General features: G+C 42.8%; 1 protein-coding gene across 2 annotated transcripts in view; it reads right to left on the bottom strand.

The window, feature by feature from the left end:
- abcc4 (ATP-binding cassette, sub-family C (CFTR/MRP), member 4) overlaps window positions 1-24,091 on the bottom strand; it is a 516,215-nt gene that overhangs the window by 327,083 nt on the left and 165,041 nt on the right. For both annotated transcript variants that reach the window (XM_041199134.1, XM_041199135.1), the window contains exons 12-13: window positions 12,205-12,299; window positions 6,952-7,038 (exon numbers count right to left, since the gene is read on the bottom strand). In XM_041199134.1, the coding sequence (XP_041055068.1) occupies window positions 6,952-7,038; window positions 12,205-12,299 (182 nt within the window). The remainder of the gene's footprint in view (window positions 1-6,951; window positions 7,039-12,204; window positions 12,300-24,091) is intronic.

Genomic DNA, 24,091 nt, shown 5'->3' with positions numbered 1-24,091 from the left:
CATTATATTTGTACCACAAGTTGCTGGAAAGTCACTTCAATGGGACCTCATGAATATCGTGCCCAATGGCTTATTTCCTTATCCAATGAAAGAAAAGGACAGTAAAAGGCGCACAAGGAAATTGGGTGCATTGGAGGCAAACTAAGTATAGAAACAGAAAGAGAAATAAATTGGAAAGAGAATGTGTAAGAGAGAGAGAAAAGTATGACCTTGGGGAACAGGGCTGTCTCCAGAAGGCACAGGGCACCCGCAAAGGAGGTCACCTCCCCACCTTTGCCCAACACCACCCCATACACCTAAAGCTGCCAGACTTCCCACATGGTGTGAGCCTCCCCCTGCCGTGATTATACAATGGTGGTGAGGGCGGAATGCAGCCCTTAAAATGGCCATTAATTGGCCCACCTCCACTGCCCTCTGGAAAATTTCAGACAGGTTGGGTAGATAGCAGCTAGATAGCAGGCAGGCCACTCACAGGACCCTATGAGCCCCCAACCCTCCCTGGCCTTCAAACCCACCAATGTAAAATCTAGCCAATGGAGTCATTACCACATTCTACCCATTTATAAAGGTGCAGAGTACAAAAGCAAGGAAGTTGCACTAAATCTTTATAAATCATTAAATAAGCCTCAGCTGAAGTATTCAGTCTAATTTAAACAACATAGCTTAGGAATGATATCGAGACTTTGGAGATGATCCAGAGGGGGTTTATTAGAATGGTACTGGAGATGAGGGACTTCAGTATGTGGAGAGACTAAAGAAGCTGTTCTGTTTAAAGCAAAGAAGGCTAAGGGCAGATTTAATAGCAGAGTTCAATATCATGTCAAGGTTTAATAGACTAAATAGGGAGAAACTGTTTTCACTTGTTGAAGTGATCTGTAACAAGTGGACACAAATTTATGGTAAAAACAAAAAAACTGCGGATGCTGGAAATCCAAGACAAAAACAGAATTACCTGGAAAAACTCAGCAGGTCTGGCAGCATCGGCGGAGAAGAAAAGAGTTGACGTTTCGAGTCCTCATGACCCTTCGACAGAACTTGAGTTCGAGTCCAAGAAAGAGTTGAAATATAAGCTGGTTTAAGGTGTGTGTGTGGGGGGCGGAGAGATAGAGAGAGAGAGAGGTGGGGGGGGGGGGGTGTGTGGTTGTAGGGACAAACAAGCAGTGATAGAAGCAGATCATCAAAAGATGTCAACGACAATAGTACAATAGAACACATAGGTGTTAAAGTTAAAGTTGGTGAGATTATCTAAACGAATGTGCTAATTAAGAATGGATGGTAGGGCACTCAAGGTATAGCTCTAGTGGGGTTTTTTTTAATATAATGGAAATAGGTGGGAAAAGGAAAATCTTTATAATTTATTGGAAAAAAAATGAAGGGGGAAACAGAAAGGGGGTGGGGATGGGGGAGGGAGCTCACGACCTAAAGTTGGTGAATTCAATATTCAGTCCGGAAGGCTGTAAAGTCCCTCGTTGGAAGATGAGGTGTTGTTCCTCCAGTTTACGTTGGGCTTCACTGGAACAATGCAGCAAGCCAAGGACAGACATGTGGACAAGAGAGCAGGGTGGGGTGTTAAAATGGCAAGCGACAGGGAGGTTTGGGTCATTCTTGCGGACAGACCGCAGGTGTTCTGCAAAGCGGTCGCCCAGTTTACGTTTGGTCTCTCCAATGTAGAGGAGACCACATTGGGAGCAACGAATGCAGTAGACTAAGTTGGGGGAAATGCAAGTGAAATGCTGCTTCACTTGAAAGGAGTGTTTGGGTCCTTGGACGGTGAGGAGAGAGGAAGTGAAGGGGCAGGTGTTGCATCTTTTGCGTGGGCATGGGGTGGTGCCATAGGAGGGGGTTGAGGAGTAGGGGGTGATGGAGGAGTGGACCAGGGTGTCCCGGAGGGAGCAATCCCTACGGAATGCCGATAAGGGGGGTGAAGGGAAGATGTGTTTGGTAGTGGCATCATGCTGGAGTTTATGGTAATTGAATTTATAGTAATCGGCCAAAGAGCTAGGGGTGAGAGGAGGTAAAATTGGCAGGGCTATGGGTAAAGAGTAGGGAAGTGGAACTAACTGGATAGTTCTTTCAAAGAGCCAGCACAAGCATTCTGGTTCAAATAGCCTCCTTCTGTGCTGATTCTTGACCCATAAAGTATAGATCGGGAACAGTGGAAATGCTTTTTACAGAAATTGCTAGACAAAAAACAAAGTTAATCTAATTTGCACTTTACCATCCTGATAGTCACATGATACAATAATAATGTAATTGTTGACTAATCATAGCAACCTTATCGATTAAGCTGTAACAGGCCCAGGCCAGAATTTTCCAGCCCTGTTGGCATCATGATGGGCAGGGTGGGGAACAATATGACAGGAAGGCCAAAACTTGGTTTTACGCCGTCATGAAACCAGTTTGCGAGTGTCCATTCCACCTGTCAATGACAGATCATGCTTCCCACTGCCGCTGTCGGAAACATCATTTTAATACACTTGCATCTAATTATAAGCCCTGCTCACCGGAATCATGTGCCCACGACAAATAGAGCACCCACGTGGGTGTGACTTCATAACAGTGTGCTTTACAACTGCCTTTAAATGGCATACACCTAGCGACCTGAACTTGGGGGGGGAACTCATAGGTGAGTGCACACAACCTTGCGCAGCGCTTGCGAGCGTCGACTGCAGGCCATCAAGAGGTGCTGTGCATTCACGGGGGGCACAGGCAAGTCGCTGTTTCCCGGCTGGCTATAGGTGTGGTGTTGGAGTATGGGCTCCAGCATTGGACAGACCGAAGAAAATACTCAAGCACATGCCGGGGGTGTGGGGAGAGGTGGGGTGGTGTTGGAATCTGGCATACTTTTGACAAGCTTTTCCAAGCGTTAGCATTCTTCCGCAGCTGAGACCGCTCAGCTGCAGCTCTATTAACATGCTTGGAGTTGGGTATATGAAGCTTTTCTGCCCACGCAAGCAACATAAAAAAAAGCAAGCGCTACCAAATGCTCCAGAACTTTTCACACCTCGGACGCAGACTGTAAATTAATGTGCGGATTAGGGGGCAGTAGAGCAACTGGACAACAGGGCAAGTTGTACAATTCCCTTGCAAAAGGTGGCCATAGCGCAGTCACTAGTGGAGTTGCTCACACTGCGTCCAGTAGGTGCCTGAGGGAGGCGTCGCTAAATTTGGGGCAAGCATGTTTTCTCCCTTTGGCAACCATGACTTTGCAGCAGCTTCCGATGTCTTAGAGAATGCTAGCTCTGTGCAGGGGCACCCTTTAAATATGGCACCTGGATTACTGAAGGCCTGAGGTGATGGCGGGGCTTGCGAATCAGAGGCCCCCCTCACCAGAGATCTGGCGTGTTTCCCAGGAAAGCATTATTAATGAGATGGGACGGACCAGGAATGGGATGATATGGCATGAATCTCCGCCATGTGGCAGGCGGGTAAATGTCCTTTTTCCTGCCCACTACTGCACTTTGTGCAAATCTGGGACGATTCCACCCCCAGACTCAAAGAAATCCCTAGAGCATAGATCTTTGGGAAACATAGGTTTAAAGTCATCTTCTTCCTCTCAAATATGCTACACTTTCCACATAATGGGCTTCATTTTCAGGCCCCAGTGGGGCTGGGATTGGAGGCGAAAAACTGCTAAAAATGGTGTCACCAATCTGCATGCCAGTTGTCCTGCTTTTTCCTGTCCCCAGGCCATTTTTGTTCCAGAACCAACCAGGGAACAGGATATTTTAGACCTGATAGTGTGCAATGAGGCAGGATTAATTAATGACTAGATAATAAAGGATCAGCCAGACAAGAGTGATTATGACATGACAGAATTTCACATTCAGTTTGAAAGTGAGAAATGTGGATCTGAAACTAGAGTCTTACACTTAAATAAAGGCAATTACAAGCGTACAAAGACAGAGTTGGCTAAATGGACTGGAAAATATGTTAAAAGGTAAGATCATAGAGAAGCAGTGGCAGACATTTAAGGAGATATTTCATAACTCTCAACAAAGATAGATTCCATTGTGAAAGAGAGTATGAGAAGGATGCACCATCTGTGCTAGCTAAGTAAGTCAAGGATGGCATCAAATTGAAAAGAAAAGAGCCAGGATTTTCTGGCCTCATAGTGGCACAACCCACCGCAGAACATTTGGCAGTTCAGCCAGAAGTCCATTGACTTGCGGTGGGACCGGATGATTGTGTTAGCGGGTGGGGCCAGAAAATTGGGAAAACGTTAAAAACCAGCAAAGGATGACTAAAACAATAATTAAGAGGAAGAAATTGGAGTGTGATAGAAAACCAGCAAGAAATTTAAAAAGAGAGACAGCAAAAGCTTCTATGCACATATAAAAAACATAAAGAATAGCTAAAGCCAGTTTTGGTCCCTTAGAGGGTGAGACTGGGGAATTAATAATGGGAAACAAGGAAAGGCAGAGACTTTGAACAAGTATATTGTATCTGTCTTCACTGTAGAAGACATTAGAAACTTCCCAACATGATTAAAAAAAATCAAGAGGTGAAAGGGGAGGAAATTAAAATAATCAAAATCCAAGAAAAAAAAAGTGCTGGGAAACCTATTAGGACTAAGGGATAAGAAGTCCCCTGGGCCTGATGGCCAACATCCTAGGGTCCTAAAAGAAGTGGCTGCACAGATAGCGGATGCATTGATTGTAATTTCCCAAACTTCCTGAGATTCTGGAAAGTGGATTGGAGAGCTGCAAATGCAACACCCCAACGCAAGAAAGGAGAAAGGCAGAAAGCTGGAAACTGTCAGCCAGTCAGCCTAACATCTGCCATTGGGAAAATGCTAGAATCTATTATTAAGGAAGTAATGTAAGACATTTCGAAAATTATAATACAATCAGGCAGAGACAACATGGTTTAGTGAAAGGAAAATAGCATTTGACTAATTTACTGGTGCTATTGAGGATATAAGAGGCAGGATGGATAAAGGGTAACCAGGAGATGTAGAGCATATGGATTTCCAAAAGGCATTCAATGTGCCAAGTTGCTACATTAAAATTACAAAAGTTACTGCGCAATAAAAGAGCTCAATGTGTTAAGGGTGATATATTAGCATTAGTATATATTAGAGGATTGGCTAAGTAATAAGAAAGAAAGAGTCTGGATAAATGAGTCATTTTCAGGTTAGCAAACTGTAATGAATGGAGTGCCACAGGAATCAGTGCTGGGCCCCGACCATTTATGACCTATATTAATGACTTGTATGAAGGAACCAAATCTATTGTAGCCAAATTTGCAAAAAATACAAAGATAGGCAGGAAAGCAAGTTGTGAGGAGGATACAGTCTACAACGGAATATGGATAAGGTTAAATGAGTGGGCAAAAGTTTGGCAGATGAAGTATTATATGGGAAAGGTGAGGTTGTCCACTTGGCAAAGAAGAATAGAAAAGCAGAATATCATGAAAATGCTGCAGCAGAGGGGGATCTGGGTGTCCCTGTACATGAATCATAAACTGTTAGCACACAGGTACAGTAAGTAATTAGGAAGGCAAATGGAATAATGGCTTTTATTACAAGGGGCTTGGAGTATAAAAATAGGGAAGTCTTGCTCCTACTGAAGAAGGCACTGATGAGACCACAACTGAAGTACTGTTCACAGTTTTGGTCTCCTTACTTTAGGGATGGATATGCTTGCATTGGAAGCAATTCAGAAGAGGTTCACTAGGCTGATCCTTAGGACGGATGGGTTGTCTTATGAGGAAAAGTTGAGCAGGTTGGGCCGACACTCATTGGAGTTTGGAAGAATGAAAGATGATCTTATTGAAACAAGCAACATTCCGAGGAGGCTTAACAGGGTGAATGCTGAGAGGACGTTCTCCCTCATGGGGGAATCTAGAACTAGGGACGCAGTTTAAAAATAAGGGGTTTCCCATTTAAGATGGAGATGAGGAAAAATTTATTCTCTCATGGGGTTGGTCGGTCTTTAGAATTCTCTTCCACAAAGAGCAATGGAGGCTGGGTCATTGGATATATTCAAGGCTGAATTAAGCAGATTTTTGATCTATAATTGAGTCAAGGGTTATGGGGGTAAGCAGAAAAGTAGAATTAAGACCACAATCAGATCAGTCATGATTTTACTGAATGGCAGAGCAGGCTCAATGGGCTAATGGCCTACTCCCACTTCTATTTCTTATAATCTATTGGTCAATTGAAAAATTCAAAACTGTGATTGATAGATTTTTGTTAGGCAAGGGTATGACATGGGTAAGAACCAAATTGGGTGGATGGAGTTAAGATACAGATCTAACTGAATGGTGAAACAGGCTCAAGTCACTAAATGGTCTATTCTTGTTGCCTTATGGCTGTGACTGGAATCATTTGTAATGACTTTGTAAATCTAGCAATTTTATGATCACCTTTGAATTCAATGTGTCATTATAATGATGCAACTTTCCAGCAATTTATGACCTTTTATAATTTAAATTAACCTCTAAATATGTTTCAAAAGAAGTTCAAAGTAGCTCACATAACCAGCACAGTGTTTTAAAACCATATAAAACTGCTAGATAAAATTTATAACATTAAAGAGCTCCTTAATGTGCCCAAATTCTATTATGTGATGGAGGTACAAAGTCTGTAATGCCTAGGTCAGAAATTTGTCAAAGCTATTTAGTATAGCAGGATCATGAAGGGACTTTTAGTCCTCCATGGTCCTGTGGAAAATTCCAATCACAGGCTCTTTTAAATAATCTGAAACAAAGATAAAGCAATGCCCTAAACAAAAATTTACATGGATCACAAATGTGTAATCAAAATGTCAAAGTTTGTGTCTTTTTTCTTAAATTAAAGCCAATATTTGTACAGCATTTGTAAAGCTGAATATACTCAGAGAAAAAGTGTATTTAAAATACTTTTATTTAAAAATAAACTACCAGACATTTATCAGACAGACTCAATTGCTTATTATGCAAGGCAATTAGTTTTACGAAGCCACTCACTGTTCAAACAGGTGTCTCCCAACTTCAGCATCAACAGCACTGAGGGGGTCATCAAGCAAGTAGATATCAGCATCCTGATACACAGATCTTTTGGAAAAGAAACACGTGTAAAGGTGAAAATATTATTAGAAAAATCACTATTTTCCTTCTCAGCACATATTTTTCACATCAGTTTCGAGATCAATTTAGTAAGCAACTCTATTTTCTTTAATCCTTAAAACACTGTAACAAAACAACCTCGCTGTCTATTAGAATTATTAGGTACACTATCCACCATGGCAAAAGAATCAGAGGTGACATTAAAAAAATTATGCAGCAAGTAATGTTCTAGAATAAACTATCTGAAAAGTTAGTAGAAGTAGATTCAATAGTAAATTTCATAAGGGAATTGGATAAATACTTGGAAGGGGAGAAAATTGCATGAAAATTGCAGGCTATGAAAGGCTTGGAAGAAATATTAGAGTTTTAATATTAGAGTAGACAATGAAATATTTTTGTAGTTACTGCTGTAATGTAGAGAAAGTGACAGCTAATTTGTGAAAATCAAGCTCCCACAAACAGAATTATGATAATGACCAGATTTTTTTTTAAAGTGATGTTGGTTGAATGACTAACACTGGCCAGGACATTGGGGACCACTCCCTAGCTCTTCTTTGAAATAGTACCATGGAATCTTTTACATACACCTGAGGGGGATGACAAGGCCTCGGTTTAACATTTCATGCAAAAGACCGTGCAGCATTCCCTCAGTCCTGAGGTATTACTAATTTCGTATGACAGGAAAAGCTTATAATGGGATGGTTAGCTTAACTATCCATTAGATGGCCTCCTGAGATGCTGAGTGGAAAAATGAGGCATCTCTCATAATAGATCTTAGTGGGCAGGTTGATGTGATGCGTTCCATGGTTTGGGACTCTCAGCCACAATAACTCTTCAGTTCATCCCTCAACTTCAACTTGTGGAATAGGAGGCCGCACTGGCAAATTTGATAAAATGCTATCCACTGGTTTCAAGTGAGGTCAAAGCCAGTGACCTCAGGAGTTAACAGGAATGTAGTGGTATTGAGGGGCAGCATAGTGAGGGGGATAGACACAGCTCCCTGCAGCCAAGAGCGAGAGTCCAGAAGGCTGTGTTGCCTGCCCGATGCTAGGGATTGGGACGTCTGCTCTAGCCTGGAGAGGAACTTGCAGTGGGAGCAGAAGAATCCAGTGTTCATGGCTCATGTATATATCAACGACATAGGTAGGCTAAGAGGTTCTGCTTAGAGGATATGAGCAGCTAGGGGTTAAATTAAAAAGGAGAGCCTCAAAGGTAATAATTTCTGGATTATCTGAGCCATGAGCAAATTGGCATAGGGTAAATAAGATTGGAGAGTTAAATGCATGGCTCAAGGATTGGTGTGGGAGAAATGGATTTAGATTCCTGGGGAAAGTGGGAGCTGTACCATTGGGATGGTCTTCACCTCAACCAGGCTGGGACCAGTGTTATGGCGAGTCATATAACTAGGACATTAGAGAGGGCTTTAAACTAAATAGTGGGGCTGGGGGTTGGTGGTGGTGAAGATGTGATAAACTAAAGAGAGAGAAGAAAGCAGGATAGTAATGAGAGAAATGGTTATCAGAGTGCGAAAGGAAGGGACAGAGTGTACAAACATAAGAGTAAACCAGCAGTTAAGGCTAGAGATTTTGAAAATAATAAGTCAGAATTAAAGGCTCCCTATCTGAACGCATGCAGCATTCACAACAAGTAGATGAATTGACTGCACAAATTGGAGCTGAAGAAGTCACACTGGACTCAAAACATTAACTCTGTTTCTCTCTCTACAGATGCTACCAGATCTGCTGAGTTTTTCCAGCATTTTCTGTTTTTTGTTTCAGATCTCCGACATTCTTAATATTTAGCTCTTAAAATTCGGTAGGAATTGTTTATTGGCCACTAATTAGTAGTGGTAATGTAGACATGGTATAAATCAGGAAACTAGAGGTGCATGTAACAAGGGTAATACAGTAATCATGGGGGACTTCAATCTACATATAGGCTAGTTAAATCTAATTAGCACGAATGCTGAGGAGGACAAATTCCTAGAATATATACATAATGGTTTTCTAGAAAAGTATGTTGAAGAACCAACTAGAGAATGGGTTATTTTAGATCTAGTTTTGTGCAGTGAGAAAGGGCTAATTAATAATCTTGTTGCAACAGAGCCTTTAGGGAAGAGTGACCATAAAATGTTAAAATTTTACATGAAGTTTGAAAGTGATGTAGTTCTATCTGAAACTAGGGTCTTTAATCTAAACAAAGGAAACCACGCAGCCATGAGAGGCAAGTTGGCTGAAGTAGTTTGGGGAGCTACATTAAAAGATATGATGGTGGACAAGGCAATGGCTAGCATTTAAAGAACTACTACATGGTTTGCAACAAATTTACATTCCTTTAAGGAACAAAAAGCCAGCAAGAAAAGTGATCCAACAATGGCCAACAAGAGAAGCTAAAGATTCTATTAGAATAAAGGAGAGGCATATAAAGCTGCCAAAAAAGTACTAAGGCTGAGGATTGAGATAATTTTAAAATTCAGCAAAGGAGAACCAAGAAATTGAAAAGGAAAATGAAAATGAAATATGAAAGTAAACTAATGAACAACATAAAAATGGACTCCAAGAGCTACTATAGGTATGTAAAAAGGAAACGGCTAGTAAAGACAAATGTAGGCACATTACAGGCAGAAAATGGAGAATTTTTAATGGGTAATAAGAAATGGCAGAGAAATTAAACAAATACTGTATGTCTGTCTTCATGGAGGAAGATACAAAAAGCCTCCCTGAAATATTAAGGAGCCAAGGGATTGATGAGATTGAGCTGAAAGAACTTTAGTAAAAATTAGTGCTGGAGAAATTAATGGGACTGAAAGTAAATCCCCTGGACCTGATGACCTACACCCCAGAGTGCTGAATGAGGTGACTGTAGAGGTAATGGATGCATTGATCATCTTTCAAAATTCTATAGATTCTGAAATGGTTCCTGCAGATTGGAAGGTAGAAAATGTAACCTCACTATTTAAGAAAGGAGGGAGAGAGAAAATAGGGAACTACAGACCTGCTAGCCTGACATCAGTAGTAGGGAAAATACTAGATTCTATTTTAAAGGATGTGATAAGTGGGCACTTAGAAAATAATGGTAGCATTGGGCATGGATTTGTGAAAGGGAAATCATGTTTGACAACCCTGTTTGAGTTCTTTGAGGATGTTACTAGCTGGATAATAAGGGAGAACCAATGAATGTGGTATATTTGGGTTTTCAGAAAGCTTTCGATAAGATCCCTCACGAGAGATTAGTAAGAAAAATTAGAGCAGATGAGATTGGGGATAACATACTTGCATGGATTGAGAATTGGTTAATGGACAGAAAACAGAGTAGGAAAATTCAGATCATTCTTCTTCGACACTTCATAGGAAGTATCGATGTCCAAAAGGGGCCTGGTATTCTTGTACATAAGTCACTGAGAGCCAACATGCAAATGCAACAAGCAATCAGGAAGGCAAATGGTATGTTAGCCTTTATTGCAAGGGGATTTGAGTACAGGAGTAAGGAAGTCTTACTACAGTTGTATAGAGCCTTGGTGAGACCACACCTGAAGGGCTGTGTGCAGTCTTGGTCTTCTGATCCAAGGAAGGATATACTGACGAAAGAGAAAGTGCAGAAGAGGTTCACCAAACTAATCCCTTTGATGGTGAAATTGAGGAGACTGGGCCTGTATTCTCTAGAGTTTAGAAGAATGAGGTGATGTCATTGAAGCATACAAAATTCTTACAGTGCTCGACAAGGTAGATGCTGGAAGGTTGCTTCCCTTGGTTAGGGCATTTAGAACCAGGGCACAGATTCTCAAATTAAGAGGTAGGCTATTTAGGACCAAGATGAGAAGGAATCACTTCAGTCAGTCAGAGGGTGATGAAGCTTTGAAATTCTCTACCCCAGAGGGCTATGGAGGCTGTCATTGAGTAGGTTCAAAGCAGGAGTTGCTAGATTTCTAGATACCAATGACATCAAGGGATTCGGGGATAGAACGGGAAGATGGCATTGAGGTAGATGGTCAGCCATGATCTAGTGGAATGGGGGGGGCAGGCCTGAGGGACCAAATAGCCTATTCCTGCTTCTTTGTTCCTATTAAAGTCCCTTTGGATTCAGGCCTCCCGGTAGTAGTCTTTAAGGCTTGGGAAACCATGCTCCTCATCTTGCTTTAGATATATTTGTGGCCTCTATTTTCCCAGAAATTTGTGGGAAGATGACTATCTAGGTCACAGACTTGTTGATTTGCTATCTTAATTGTCAACATTTGAAATAGGAAAGCAGGAAGAATATTTATTTTTATTTTGTTCCACTCTACCCAGGAATGATATCAGCACATTACTCCATCTGGTTAGGTTGGCGTATATGCTGGAGAGAATGGGATGGAAGGTTTCCATGTAAAGGGCACGACATTTCTGGGGACATGCACAACAAAGTATCTAAAGCCAGACAAGCCATTTAAAGGATTAGGGCTTACATGTTTGTTTGGGGACATCTTGAATACAAGTCTCTGTTTCAGAGTAATTGCATTTGTAACTGGAGAGCCAGCCTAATACTTTGAAAAATGTTGGGAGCAAGGTGGTTTGGTTGGTTACTCATCATAGAATGTCATGAGCAAACAAGGATATTTTGTGTTCAATTCCTTCTGTCTGTAGTTTATGAATGGTCACGTTCATTCTGACTCTCATGATCAAAGGTTCAATAGTTAGGGTGAAGAGAAAGGGAGATATGAGCCATCCCTATCATGTCCCTCTGTAGAGTTCAAATGTAGATAAGCAAAGATCATTGGTGCATACTGTGGATGTGAGGTGGGTAGTATATTTTAATGCACTACTTAAATATGCCGCAAAAAGTTATCCTCAAGTGTCCAATTAAATGTTTATTCTTCATTCAGGGGGATGATCAGGTCAGATGATCACTAGAATGGCAAACTACTTTGAATAGCAATCTAGTGTTGTTCCTTAAGAAGTGGCTTCAGAAGAGACTTTATGTGGATCTCAGCCAATTGTTTACTGACCATCAATCGATTTTTCATCAAAAATCAAAGCAGCCCTTGAAATAGCTTAAAAAATGTTTACCTACACTTGGCATAATAAAAAGCAATTTTCACCATTTTCTTCAAAGGCATTTTCTAAATAAGCAGAGTTATAGACACCAGCCAAAGCCTGGTATAGTAAGAACCTCATTTACCTAGCCAAATTCACTCGAGCTTTTTGTCCTCCACTGAGTGTGACTCCACGGTCTCCAATCTGGGTCAGGTCACCATCCTGAAGCAGTTCCAAATCCTATCAAAGTCACACACAAAATAAAGGAAGCTTTTGGCATTTTTTTCAAGAAGTTCAGAAGTATCAGTTAAATTGGTTTCATCAACAAGGCTTGATTTGATCAAAGGAATACTTCATACGTTTAAAGCTTTCAGGGGATGCATACACATAGATCATTTTGAGAGATTCTCCTTCCACTGGTGGTACATAGGAAAGCAAGTGAGTAGTTTACAAATTTGACCCGATGGTATTATAGCTTTTTATGCCTGATAGCTCATGCACAAGCTTTCTAATTGTTTCAGCACAGGCTCACACTCCAGAGATCTTAAGGCACTGGTTACTGCAAAGACTATGGGCCCTTACAACATTCCAGCAATAGTACAGAAGGTTTGTGCTCCAAAACTAGCCACACCCCTAGCCAAGCTGTTCCAGTAGAACTACAACACTGGCATCTACCAGACAATGTGGAAAATTGCCAAGGTTATGTCTTATCCACAAAAAGCAGCACAAATCCAACACAGCCAATTACTGCCCCATCAGTCTACTCTAGGTCATCATCTAAGTGATGGAAACTGTCGTCAATTGTGCTATCAAGCAGCAGCTACTCAGCAATAATCTGCTTGCTGACACTCAGTTTGGGTTCTGCCTGGGCCGCTCAGCTTCTGACCTCATTACAGCATTGGTCCAAACATGGACAAAAGAGCTGAACTCAAGAGGAAAAGTGAGAGTGACTGCCCTTGACATCAAGGCAACATTTGTCCGAGTGTGGCATCATGGAACCCAAGCAAAACTAGAGTCAATGGGAATCGGGGAAAGCTCTCCGCTGATTGAAGTAATATCTCAGTTCCAGGACTCCACTGCAGGAGTTCATCAGAGTAGTATCCTAGGCCCAACCATCTTCAGCTGCTTCATCAAGACCTTTGCTCCATCTTAAGGTCAGAAGTGGGGATGTTTGCTGATGATTGTACAATGTTCAGCACCATTCGCAACCCCTCAGATACTGAAGCAGTCTGTGTCCATATGCAGCAAGACCTGGACAACATTTAGGTTTGGGCTGGAGAGTGCGAGAGGAGGACCCTGGAACAGGCAGCCAGCAGCATCTAGAGGAGAGTGCGAGAGGACGACCCTGGGACAGGCAGCCAGCAGCACCTAGAGGAGAGTGTGACAGGACCACCCTGGGACAGGCAGTCAACAGCACTTAGTGGAGAGTGCAAGAGGAGGATTCTGGGGCAGGCAGTCAGCTTCACCTAGAGGAGAGTGCGGGAGGAGGACTCTGGGACAGGCAGTCAGCAGCAGCTAGAGGAGAGAGCGAGAGGAGGACCCTGGGACAGGCAGTCAGCAGCAGCTAGAGGAGAGTGCGTGAGGAGCATTCTCTGCAGTCACCGTCGCAAAGTGAAAAAAAAAGTGAAAACACAGGAAAACCGTTGGTTCATTGGATGGTAAGTAACTGCTAGTTTGAACTACTTATTCTAAGTTGATTTCAGATTAAGGGTGACTACTGGGGCCCAGGATCGAAGGCCTAACACTTCAGCTTCAACTCAGCAGAGAGAGAGAGTTCCAAATATTTTAAAAAGTGTATTTTGAATCTCTATTCTATCTTGCTTTCAGATTAAAGGTAAATAGGAGAAATATTTTACAGATTGAAAAACTAAAGACCAATAGGAAATTTAAAAACAAATTTAACAACTAATTAAATAAAAGAGATGCAGGGCCAGATGTGTTGTAGCTGCATGATGTGGGAGCTAGTGGACCCCATTGTGGTTCCTAGTGACCACATCCGTAGCAAATGTTGGTTACTCGAGGAACTCCGGCTCAGAGTTGATGAGCTGGAGTCTGAGCTTCAGACACTGCGACACATCAGGGAGGGGGAGAGTTACCTGGATGCTGTGTTTCAGGAGACAGTCACACCCCTTAGATTAACTCCCTTAAATTTGTCCAGTGGTCAGGGACAGGAGGGTGCAACTATGAGTGAGGCATGTAGATGGACCCAGGAAGTCTGCAGGAGTCTCAGCCCTTGCCCTTATCCAACAGGTTCGAGATTCTTGCTCCCTGTGTGGACAAGAGTGGGGACTGTAGGGTGGATGAGCAAACTGACCATAGCGCCGTGGTACAGGGAGCCATTCAAGTGGGAGGAGAAAAGAGAAATGTAGTTGTTATCGGGGATAGTATATTTAGGGGAATAGATACTGTTCTCTGTAGCCAGGATCAAGAGTCCAGAAGGTGGTGTTGCCTACCTGGTGCCAGGGTTAAGGATATCTCATCTGGGCCGCAGAGGAACTTTGGAATTAGAGGGGAAAGATCCAGTTGTCGTAGTCCATGTAGGTACCAACGATATAGGTAGAAGGAGGAAAGAGGTTCCGCTGAGGGAATACAAGCAGCTAGGGGCTAAGGTAAAAAGCAGAACCAAAAAGGAAATAATCTCTGATTACTACCTAAGCCAAGGGCTAATTGGAATAGGGTCAATAAGATTAAAGATTGCATGGCTCAAAGATTGGTGTGGGAGAAGTGGGTTTGAATTCATGGAACACTGGCATCAGTACTGGGGAAAGAGGGAGCTATTCCGCTCGGACGGACTCCACTTGAATCAAGCTGGGACCAGTGTCCTGGCGAATCGCATAACTAGGGTCGTAGATAGGACTTTATACTAAATAGTGGGGTGGGGAGGGTTCAGTTGCATGGAAATATAAAAAATCAAAGTTTAAGGAGAGGGTAAGAGTGCAGGTTAGTGATGAGGCTGATTGCTATCAAAAGGTGAAAGGAAGGGACAGAGTGTGTGAACGCCATATTGCACTAAAGAGTCATATACGAGTAGGGAAAATTGACAATAGGGCAAACTTAAAGGCTTTGTATCTGAATGTGTGTAGCATTCAGAATAAAACTAATGAATTGACAGCGCAAATAGAGACAAATAGGTATGATTTGGTGGCGATTACTGAGACGTGGTTACAGGGAGAACAGGTTTGGGAGTTGAAAATCCAAGGGTACTCAGTTTCGGAAGGATAGGCAGGAAGGAAAAGGAGGGGGTGTAGCTTTGTTAGTAAAGGAAGAGATCAGTACTATAGTGAGGAATGATATAGGCACTGGAGAGCAAGATGTAGAGTCAGTCTGGATAGAAATAAGAAATAGCAAGGGAAAGAATTCCCTAGTGGGAGTAATCTATAGGTCCCCAAGCAATAGTTTAGCAGTAGGGCACAGTATAAACCAGGAAATACTGGGAGCATGTAAGAAAGGCACGGCAATAATCATGGGTGATTTTAATATGCAAAAAGACTGGACTAATCAAATTGGCAAGGATAGCCTTGAGGGAGAGTTCATAGAACGTTTAAAGATTGTTTTCTTGGAGCAATATGTTGTGGAATCAACCAGGGAGCAGGCTATTCTGGATTTTGTTTTATGTAATGAGATGGGATTAATTAATGACCTCAGAGTAAAGGATCCTCTAGGGAAGAGTGATCATAGCATGATAGAATTTCAAGTTCTGGTGTTCTGGAGTTAAACAAAGATAACTACAATAGGTATGAGGACAGATTTTGCCCTAGTGGACTGGGCAGGAAGGCTACAAGGTAGGACAGTTGATGAACAGTGGCAGATATTTAAGGAGATATTCAATTCCTCCCAAGTAAAATATATCAATGAGGAAGAAAGATGGTAAGAGGGGGGAAAAAGCATCCATGGTTAAGCAAGGAAGTTAAAAGATAACATAAAGGCAAAAACTAAGGCATACGAAATTGCAAAGGTCAGTGGCAGGCTGGAAGATTGGGAAACTTTTAAAGATCAACAAAGGGTTACTAAAAAAAAATAAAAAGAGCAAAGATAAATTATGAAATAAAAATAGTGCAGAATGTAAAAACTGATAGTAAAAGCTTCTACAAGTATATAAAAGGAAAGCGAGTAGCTACAGTGAATGTTGGTCCCTTGGAGGATGAGACTGGGGAGTTAATAGTGGGAAATGCAGAAATGACAGAGATGTTTATTAATCAATATTTTGCCTCAGTTTTCACAGTGGAGGACACTAGTACCACCCCAATAGTAACAGGTAGTGCAGAGGATATAGAGAAGGAGGAACTTAGAGCAATCACAGTCACTAGAGAAAAGGTACTGAGCAAACTATTGGGGTTAAAGGGTGACAAGTCCCCAGGACTTGATGGCCTACATCCCAGGATCTTAAAGGAAGTGGCAGCGGAGATAGTGGATGCGTTGGCTATAATATTCCAAAATTCCCTGGATTCTAACGGCCTTATTCAAAAAGAAGGGGGAAAGCAGAAAGGAGGAACCTATAGACCAGTTAGTTTAATGTCTGTCCTTGGGAGATTGGTGGAATCCATTATTAAGGAAGTAGTAATGGGGCATTTGGAAAGTCAGAATACAATCCATCAGAGTCAGCATGGTTTTATGAAGAGTAAATCATGCTTGCCTAATTTGCTAGAGTTCTTTGAAGATGTGACAAGCAAAGTGGATAATGGGGATCCTGTAGATGTAGTATATCTGGACTTCCAGAAGGCCTTTGGTAAGGTGCCACACAAAAGATTAATACACAAGATAAGATCACATGGAGTTAGGGGTAATATATTAACTTGGATAGAGGATTAGCTAACCAATGGAAAGCAGAGAGTCAGGATAAATGGGTTTTTTTCTGGATGGCAAGCTGTAACTAGTGGGGTGCCACATGGTTTGGTCCTTGGGCCCCAACTATTTACAATCTATATTAATGACTTGGATTCAGGGATAGAAGGTACTATAGCTCAATTTGCAGATGACACCAAAATAGGTGGGAAAGTAAGTTGTAATGAAGAAATAAGAAATTTACAAATGGATATGGACAAGTTAGGTGAATGGGCCAAGATATGGCAGATGGAGTTTAACGTGGATAAGTGTAAGGTTATCCATTTGGTCGGAAGAATAAAAAGGCGGCTTATTATTTAAATGGAGAGAAACTTCAGAATGCTTCAGTGCAGAGGGATCTGGGTGTCCTCGTGCATGAATCGCTGAAAGCTAGTATGCAGGTACAGCAAGTGATAAGGAAGGCAAATGGAATTTTGGCATTTATTGCTAAAGGAATAGAGAAAAAAATAGGGAAGTGTTGTTGCAACTGTACAAGGCATTGGTGAGACCACAGCTGGAGTACTGTGCACAGTTTTAATCCCCTTACTTGAGGAAGGATGTAGTTGCATTGGAGGCGGTTCAGAGGAGGTTCACTAGATTGATTCCAGAGATGCGGGGCTTGTCTTATGAGGTGAGATTGAGCAGTTTAGGCCTATACTTGCTGGAGTTTAGAAGAGTGAGGGGATATCTAATTGAGGTATATAAGATGCTAAAGGGAATAGACAAAGTCGACGGGGAGCTGATGTTTTCCCTTCTGGGGCATTCTAGAACGAGAGGCCATAATTTTAGACTAAGGGGTGGTAGATTTAAATCAGAGATGAAGAGGAATTACTTTTCTCAAAGGGTCATGAATCTGTGGAATTCACTACCTCTGAGTGCAGTAGATGCCGGGACGCTGAATAAATTTAAGGAGACATACAGATTTTTAATTAGTAATGAGTTGAAAGGTTATGGGGAGAGGGCGGGAAATTGGAGTTGAGGCCGAAATGAGATCAGCCATGATCGTAATGAACGGCAGGGCAGGCTCAAGGGACTGAATTGCCTACTACTGCTCCTAGTTCTTATGTTCTTATAAGCGGCATGCAACACCTGCACCACACAAGTCTTAGCCAATGACCATCTGCAACAAGAGAGAACTCAACCATTGCCCCTTGACATTCAATAGCATACTGTCACTGAGACTCCCACTATCAAAATCCTGGGGGTTACCAAAGATCAGAAACTGAACTAGACCAGCCATATAAATACTGTGGCTACAAGAGCAGGGCAAAAGCTGGAATTCTGCAGCAAGTAATTCGTTCCTAACTCCCCAAAGCCAGTCCACTATCTACAAGGCACAAGTCAGCAATATTCTCCACTTGCCTGGATGAGTGTAGCTCTAACAACACTTAAGATCAACACTATCCAGGACAAAGTAGCCCACATGATTGGCACCCCATCCACCACCTTCAACATCCACTCCCTGCGCCATCAGCTTCGCTTGCCCGGCAACAACTCACCAAGGCTCCTTCGACAGCACCTTCCAAATCTGCAAACTCAGCCAACTAGAAGGACAAGGGCAGCAGATGCATGGGAACACCACCACCTGGAAGTTCCCCTCCAAGCCACACGCCATTCCGACTTGGAACTATATCACCGTTCCTTCACTGTCCCTGGGTCAAAATCCTGGATTAACTTTCCTAAGAGCACTGTGGATGTACATAGAACACATGGACTGCAGCAATTCAAGGCGGCAGCAAACCATCACCTTCTCTAGAGCAATTAGGAATGAGTAATAAATATTGGTGCAGACAGCGACACCCACATCCCATGAAAGAATTTAAAAAATCAAAGGAAACCTGGATTTCATTTTCTAAACAGAGCCAATTCCGTGTTTCTACTGCATAAAAATAAACAAATGCATTTATTAAGGATAAAAAGTTCCTACATTCCTTAAAAACCAAGCTTCCTTTCTCTGCTTTTACATAATTCTGCACAGTAACCCACTCATGAAAAATTAGAATCAAGTCATCATTCATTTCAGAAATATTTTCCAGCCCTGTGATCAATACTACCTGCTTTGCTCTTCCCAGGGTTACAACACAAAACCTCCATCTTCCCAAATGCTTATTCTCTTGTCTTGTATGAAAAGATTTCAGCCATTGCTTCTTCATGCTGCAGTCACCTTATTCCTGGGCATCCGCTCCTCAGCACGTGAGCAATGCCATGGGATATGCACTAAACTATAAGTGCTAATAATTTTGATAGCTAAGAATCCCAGATCAGTTTATATAGGTTCACTACACAGAGATTATTAGTCTTTTATATCATGCATTGTTCCAATTACAAAAATTGTTTGGGTAAACTGATCGTACAATGAACAACACTGAACAAAGCTACACATTTGAGCCATATGACCCAGCTTTAAAATTCTTGTGCTTTCCTCTGTAACGTAACATAGGCACTTCGCCATTCCTCAAGTGCCAGAGGACAGGAGCACAAATAAGAGCAATAACAAGAGCACAGATTCCTCACTTGGGCAACTTTTATTGCAAAACCTTGATGTGCTAGAAACAAAATGTGTACCTTCCAACAATGGGAAATTAAAGCTATAAATCAAATCGCTGATTACATAGTGATCAAGGTATATACTCCATTGAACAATGCCAAGAAAATAAATCATCCTACATTCAACACTTGCAGATTAAAAGAGCTAGCAATGAAATATTTGAGAAGGCAAGCCACACATCCAAGGCCATCACAGTTTGTTGCGCTAACGCTGTTATTAAATCAAACATTTATCTGAGTTAATGAAAGAACAGAGGAATTTTGGTTCATAAAAGTCACTCACAAAAAGGGGTCTTTTTTTAAAACTTCTTTTAGATTTTTGTGGGGCCAGGAGAAAGAATGCAAAACTCATCTGGCTTGTGCCTGCCCCCAGGGTAAAATGCCGAGTACGGCTCTATGGTGGAGCTACTGGAATTTGGCTCACCCGCCCAATGACTGGTGTGAACTCTGAAACATGGCTTGCAGGTACTGCAAATGAGGCCTGACTCTCAATCCGCTCAGTTCTTCCAGCAGGCACTTCAGGTGGGCTGCATAATCATTTCAATAGCTGCCAGGCTGAAGGCTGCTCAAACTTAGCATCAACCCCATTGGTGAATGTCCTAAAAATACATTTATTCATACTTATCTTCATAGCAAGGCACTTTTAGTTGTTGTCATCAAGACAGTTCCAACTTCACAAGGTAAATCGTTGACTCTGGCAAAGTACATGTTAAAGGGTAGATATTGCAGTTTTAAATTATTTTAGCTAAGCTCCTTTTCATTTTTGTGTCCTTGTGAACTTAAAAGTCAACAGCTATGACAGTGGTCAATGGTTTCTGGTCCACTGGCACAAATGCTGAGACGACTTAGCTGCTAATTTCTATTTCTTTCTTGTGGGAAGTATTTCTCCTCAACAGTTTTTTTTACTCTTTCAATGGATGGTGTATGGCTTAGAGTCATCAAGGTCTACAGCATAGAAAAAGGCCCTTCAGCCCATTGAGTCTGTGCCGGTCAAACAAGTACCTAACTGTTCTAATCCCATTTTCCAGCACTCAGCCCATAGCCTTGTATGCCATTGCATCGCAAGTGCGCATCCAAATACTTGTTAAATGTTGAGGGTTTCTGCCTCTACCACCCTTTCAGCCAGTGAGTTCCAGATTCCCACCACCCTCTGGGTGAAAAAATTCTTCCTCACATCCCCTCTAAACCTCCTGTCCCTTACCTTAAATCTATGCCCCCTGGTTATCGATCCCTCCATCAAAGGGAAAAGTTCCTTCCTGTCTACCCTATCTATGCCCCTCAATCTCCTCTGGTCCAGGGAAAATAACCCCAGTCTATCCAATCTCTCCTCATCACTAAAACTCTTCAGCCCAGGCAACATCCTGGTAAATCTCCTCTGCACTCTCTCTAGTGCAATCACATCCTTCCTATAATGCAGATTCCAGAACTGCACGCAATACTCTAGCTGTGACCTAATCAGCTTTTTATACAGTTCCAGCATAACCTCCCTGCTCTTATATTCTATGCCTCAGCTAATAAAGACAAGTATTCCATATGCCTTCTTAACCACCTTATCTATCTGTTCCACTACCTTACGGGACCGATGGACATGCACACCAAGGTCCCTCTGAACCTTGGTACCTCCCAGGGTCCTACCATTCATCGTGTATTCCTGTGCCTTGTTTGTCCTGCCCAGGTGCATCACCCCACAATTATTGCTTGGAGGGATGTTTGCAGGTGGTTTTCACATGCATCTCCTGCCCTTGTCCTTCTAGGTGGTAAAGGTAGTGGGTTTGGAAGGTGTTGTCGAAGAAGCCTTGGTGAGTTGCTGCAGTGCATCTTGTAGATGGTACACACAACTGTTACTGTGCGTTGGTGCTAAAGGGATTGGGTGTTGAAGGTGGTGGGTGGGGTGCCAATGAAACAGACTGCTTTGTCTTGGACGGTGTCGAGCTTCTCGAGTGTTGATGAAGCTGCACTCATCCAGGGGAGTGCAGAGTATTCCATCACATTCCTGACTTGAGCCTTATTGATGGTGGACTGGCTTTGGGGCATCAGGAGGTGAGCTACTTGCCGCAGAATTCCCGGCCTATGATCTGCACTTGTAGACACAGTTCAGTTTCTGGTCAATGGTAACCTCCAGGATGTTGAGGGTGGGGAATTCATGAATGGTAATGCAATTGAAAGGGGAGATGGCTAGATTCTCTATTGCTGGAGATGGTCATTGTCTGGCACGAATGATGGTTGCCACTTAGCAGCCAAAGCCTGAATGTTGTTCAGATCTTGCGACAAAAGCACACGGACTGCTACAGTATCAGGAGGAGTCACGAAAGGTGCTGAACATTGTGCAATCATCAGTGAATATCCCTACTTCTGGCCTTATGATGGAGGGAAGGTCATTATGAAAGCTAAGGATGATTGGGCCTAGGACACTACCCTGAGAAACTCCTGCAGCGATATCCAGGGACTGAGATGATTGATCTCCAAGAACCACAACAACAACCATCTTCCTTTGGACTAGGCATGACTCCAACTAGGAGAGCTCGCCCCAAGTCCGATTCACTCCAGTTTTGCTCGGGTTCTTTGATGCCACACTTAGTCAAATGCTGCCTTGATGTCAAGGGTAGTCACTCTCATGGTAGTCACTCTCACTTTCTCTCTTGAGTCAGCTCTTTTGTCCATCTTTAGACCAATGCTGTAATGAGGCCAGAAGTTGAATGGCCTTGGCAGAAACCAAACTTTGTATCAGCGAGCAGGTTATTGTTGAGCAAGTGCCGCTTGATAGCACTGTCGACAACCCCTTCCATCACTTTGCTGATAACCTCGAGTAATTGGTTGGGTTGGATTTGTCCTGCTTTGTGTGGACAGGGTATACCTGGGAAATTCTCCACATTGCTGGGTAGATGCCAGTGTTGTTGCTGTTCTGGAACAGCTGGCTAAGGGCATGGCTAGTTATGGAACACAAGTCTCAGTACCATTGCCAGAATGTAGTAAGGGTCCACAGCCTTTGCAATATTCAGTGCCTTCAGCCGTTCCATGAAATCACAGAATGAATCGAATTGGCTGAAGACTGGAATCTGTGATGCTGAGATCGATCATCCACTCAACACTTCTGGAAGAAGATGGCTGCCAATTCTTCAGCCTTATCCTTTGCACTGATGTGCTGGGCTCCCCATCATTGAAGATGGGGATATTTGTGGAGTCTCCTCCTTCACTGAGTTGTTTAATTATCCTCCGCCATTCATGACTGGATATGGTAGGACCACAGAGCTTAGATTCAATCTGTTAGTTGTGGGATTGCTTAGCTGTCTGTTGCATGCTCTTCTGCTGTTTGGCTTGCAAGTTGTGGCTTCACCAGGTTGACACCACATTTTTAGGTATGCCTGGTGCTACTCCTAACATGCCCTCCTACATTCTCCATTGAACCAGGGTTGATCCCCCAGCTTGATGGTAATTATATAGGGAGAGATATGCTGGGCCAGAATGTTATAGGTTCTGTTTAGATTCAATTCTGCTGCTGCTGATGGCCCACAGTGCCTCATGGATGCCCAGTTGTGAGTTGCTAGATCTGTTCAAAATCTATCCCATTTAGCATGGTGGTAGTGCCATAGAACATGATGGAAGGTATCCGCAATGTGAATATGGGTCTTTGTATCCACGTGGACTGTGCGGTGTTCACTCCTACTGACACTGTCAAGCTCGGATGTCTCTGTGACAGGCAGATTAGTGAGGATGAGGTCATGTATAATTTCCCTCGTTGGTTCTCTTACCACATGCTGCAGACCCAGCCTAGGAACTGTCCCCTTTAGGACGCAGATAGCTCAGTCAGTAGTGATGCTACTAAGCCACTTTTGGTGATGGACATTGAAGTCTCCTACATTCTGTGCCCTTGCTACCCTCAGTGCTTCCTCCACGTGATATTCAACATGGATGAGTACTGGTTCATTAGTAGGGGGGGTGGGGGGGGGGGGCGCGGTGCGCGCTAGTGGGGGTGGGGGGGTGCAATCAGCAGGAGGTTTTCTTCCCAATTTTGATCTGATGCCATGAGCTTCATACCACTGTGCCCCCAACTCAGGTGGGTTTGTCTTGCCAGTGTGACAGGCCATACCCAAGGATGATGATGCTGGTGGTTGAGACATTGTCTGTAAGATACGATTCCGTGAATATGATGATGTCAAGCTATTGCTTGACCAGTCTGTGGGATAGCTCTCCAAATTTTGGCACGAGCCCCTAGACATTAGGAAGGGGAACACTGCAGAGTTGACTAGGCTTGGTGTGCTGTTGTCATTTCTAGTGCCTGGATCAATGCTGGGTGGTCCATCTGGTTTCATTCCATATCGACTATTCTGTAGCGGTTGGATACAACTGAGTGGCTTGCTAGGCCATTTCAGAGGGCATTTAAGAATCAAAGACATTGCTGTGTGTTTGGAGTCACATGTAGTCAGACCAAGTAAGGGTGGCAGATTTCCTTCCCTAAAGAACATTAGTGAACCAGGTGGGTTCTTACGACTATCGACAATGGTTTCGTGGTCACCATTAGACCAACCTTTAATTCCAGATTTATTAATTGGATTTAAATTCCACGAGCTGTCATGGTGCAATTTGAACCCGTGTCCCCAAAGCATTACTAGTCCAGTAACATTGCCACTATGCCACCACCTCCCCTAAGAACTAATTAAGACTAA

The sequence above is a fragment of the Carcharodon carcharias genome, chromosome 11 (genome assembly GCF_017639515.1).
Source record: "Carcharodon carcharias isolate sCarCar2 chromosome 11, sCarCar2.pri, whole genome shotgun sequence".
Lineage (NCBI taxonomy): Eukaryota > Metazoa > Chordata > Chondrichthyes > Lamniformes > Lamnidae > Carcharodon > Carcharodon carcharias.
The sequence above is the reverse complement of the archived record's forward strand: the minus strand, read 5'-3'. Positions and strand labels throughout refer to the sequence as shown.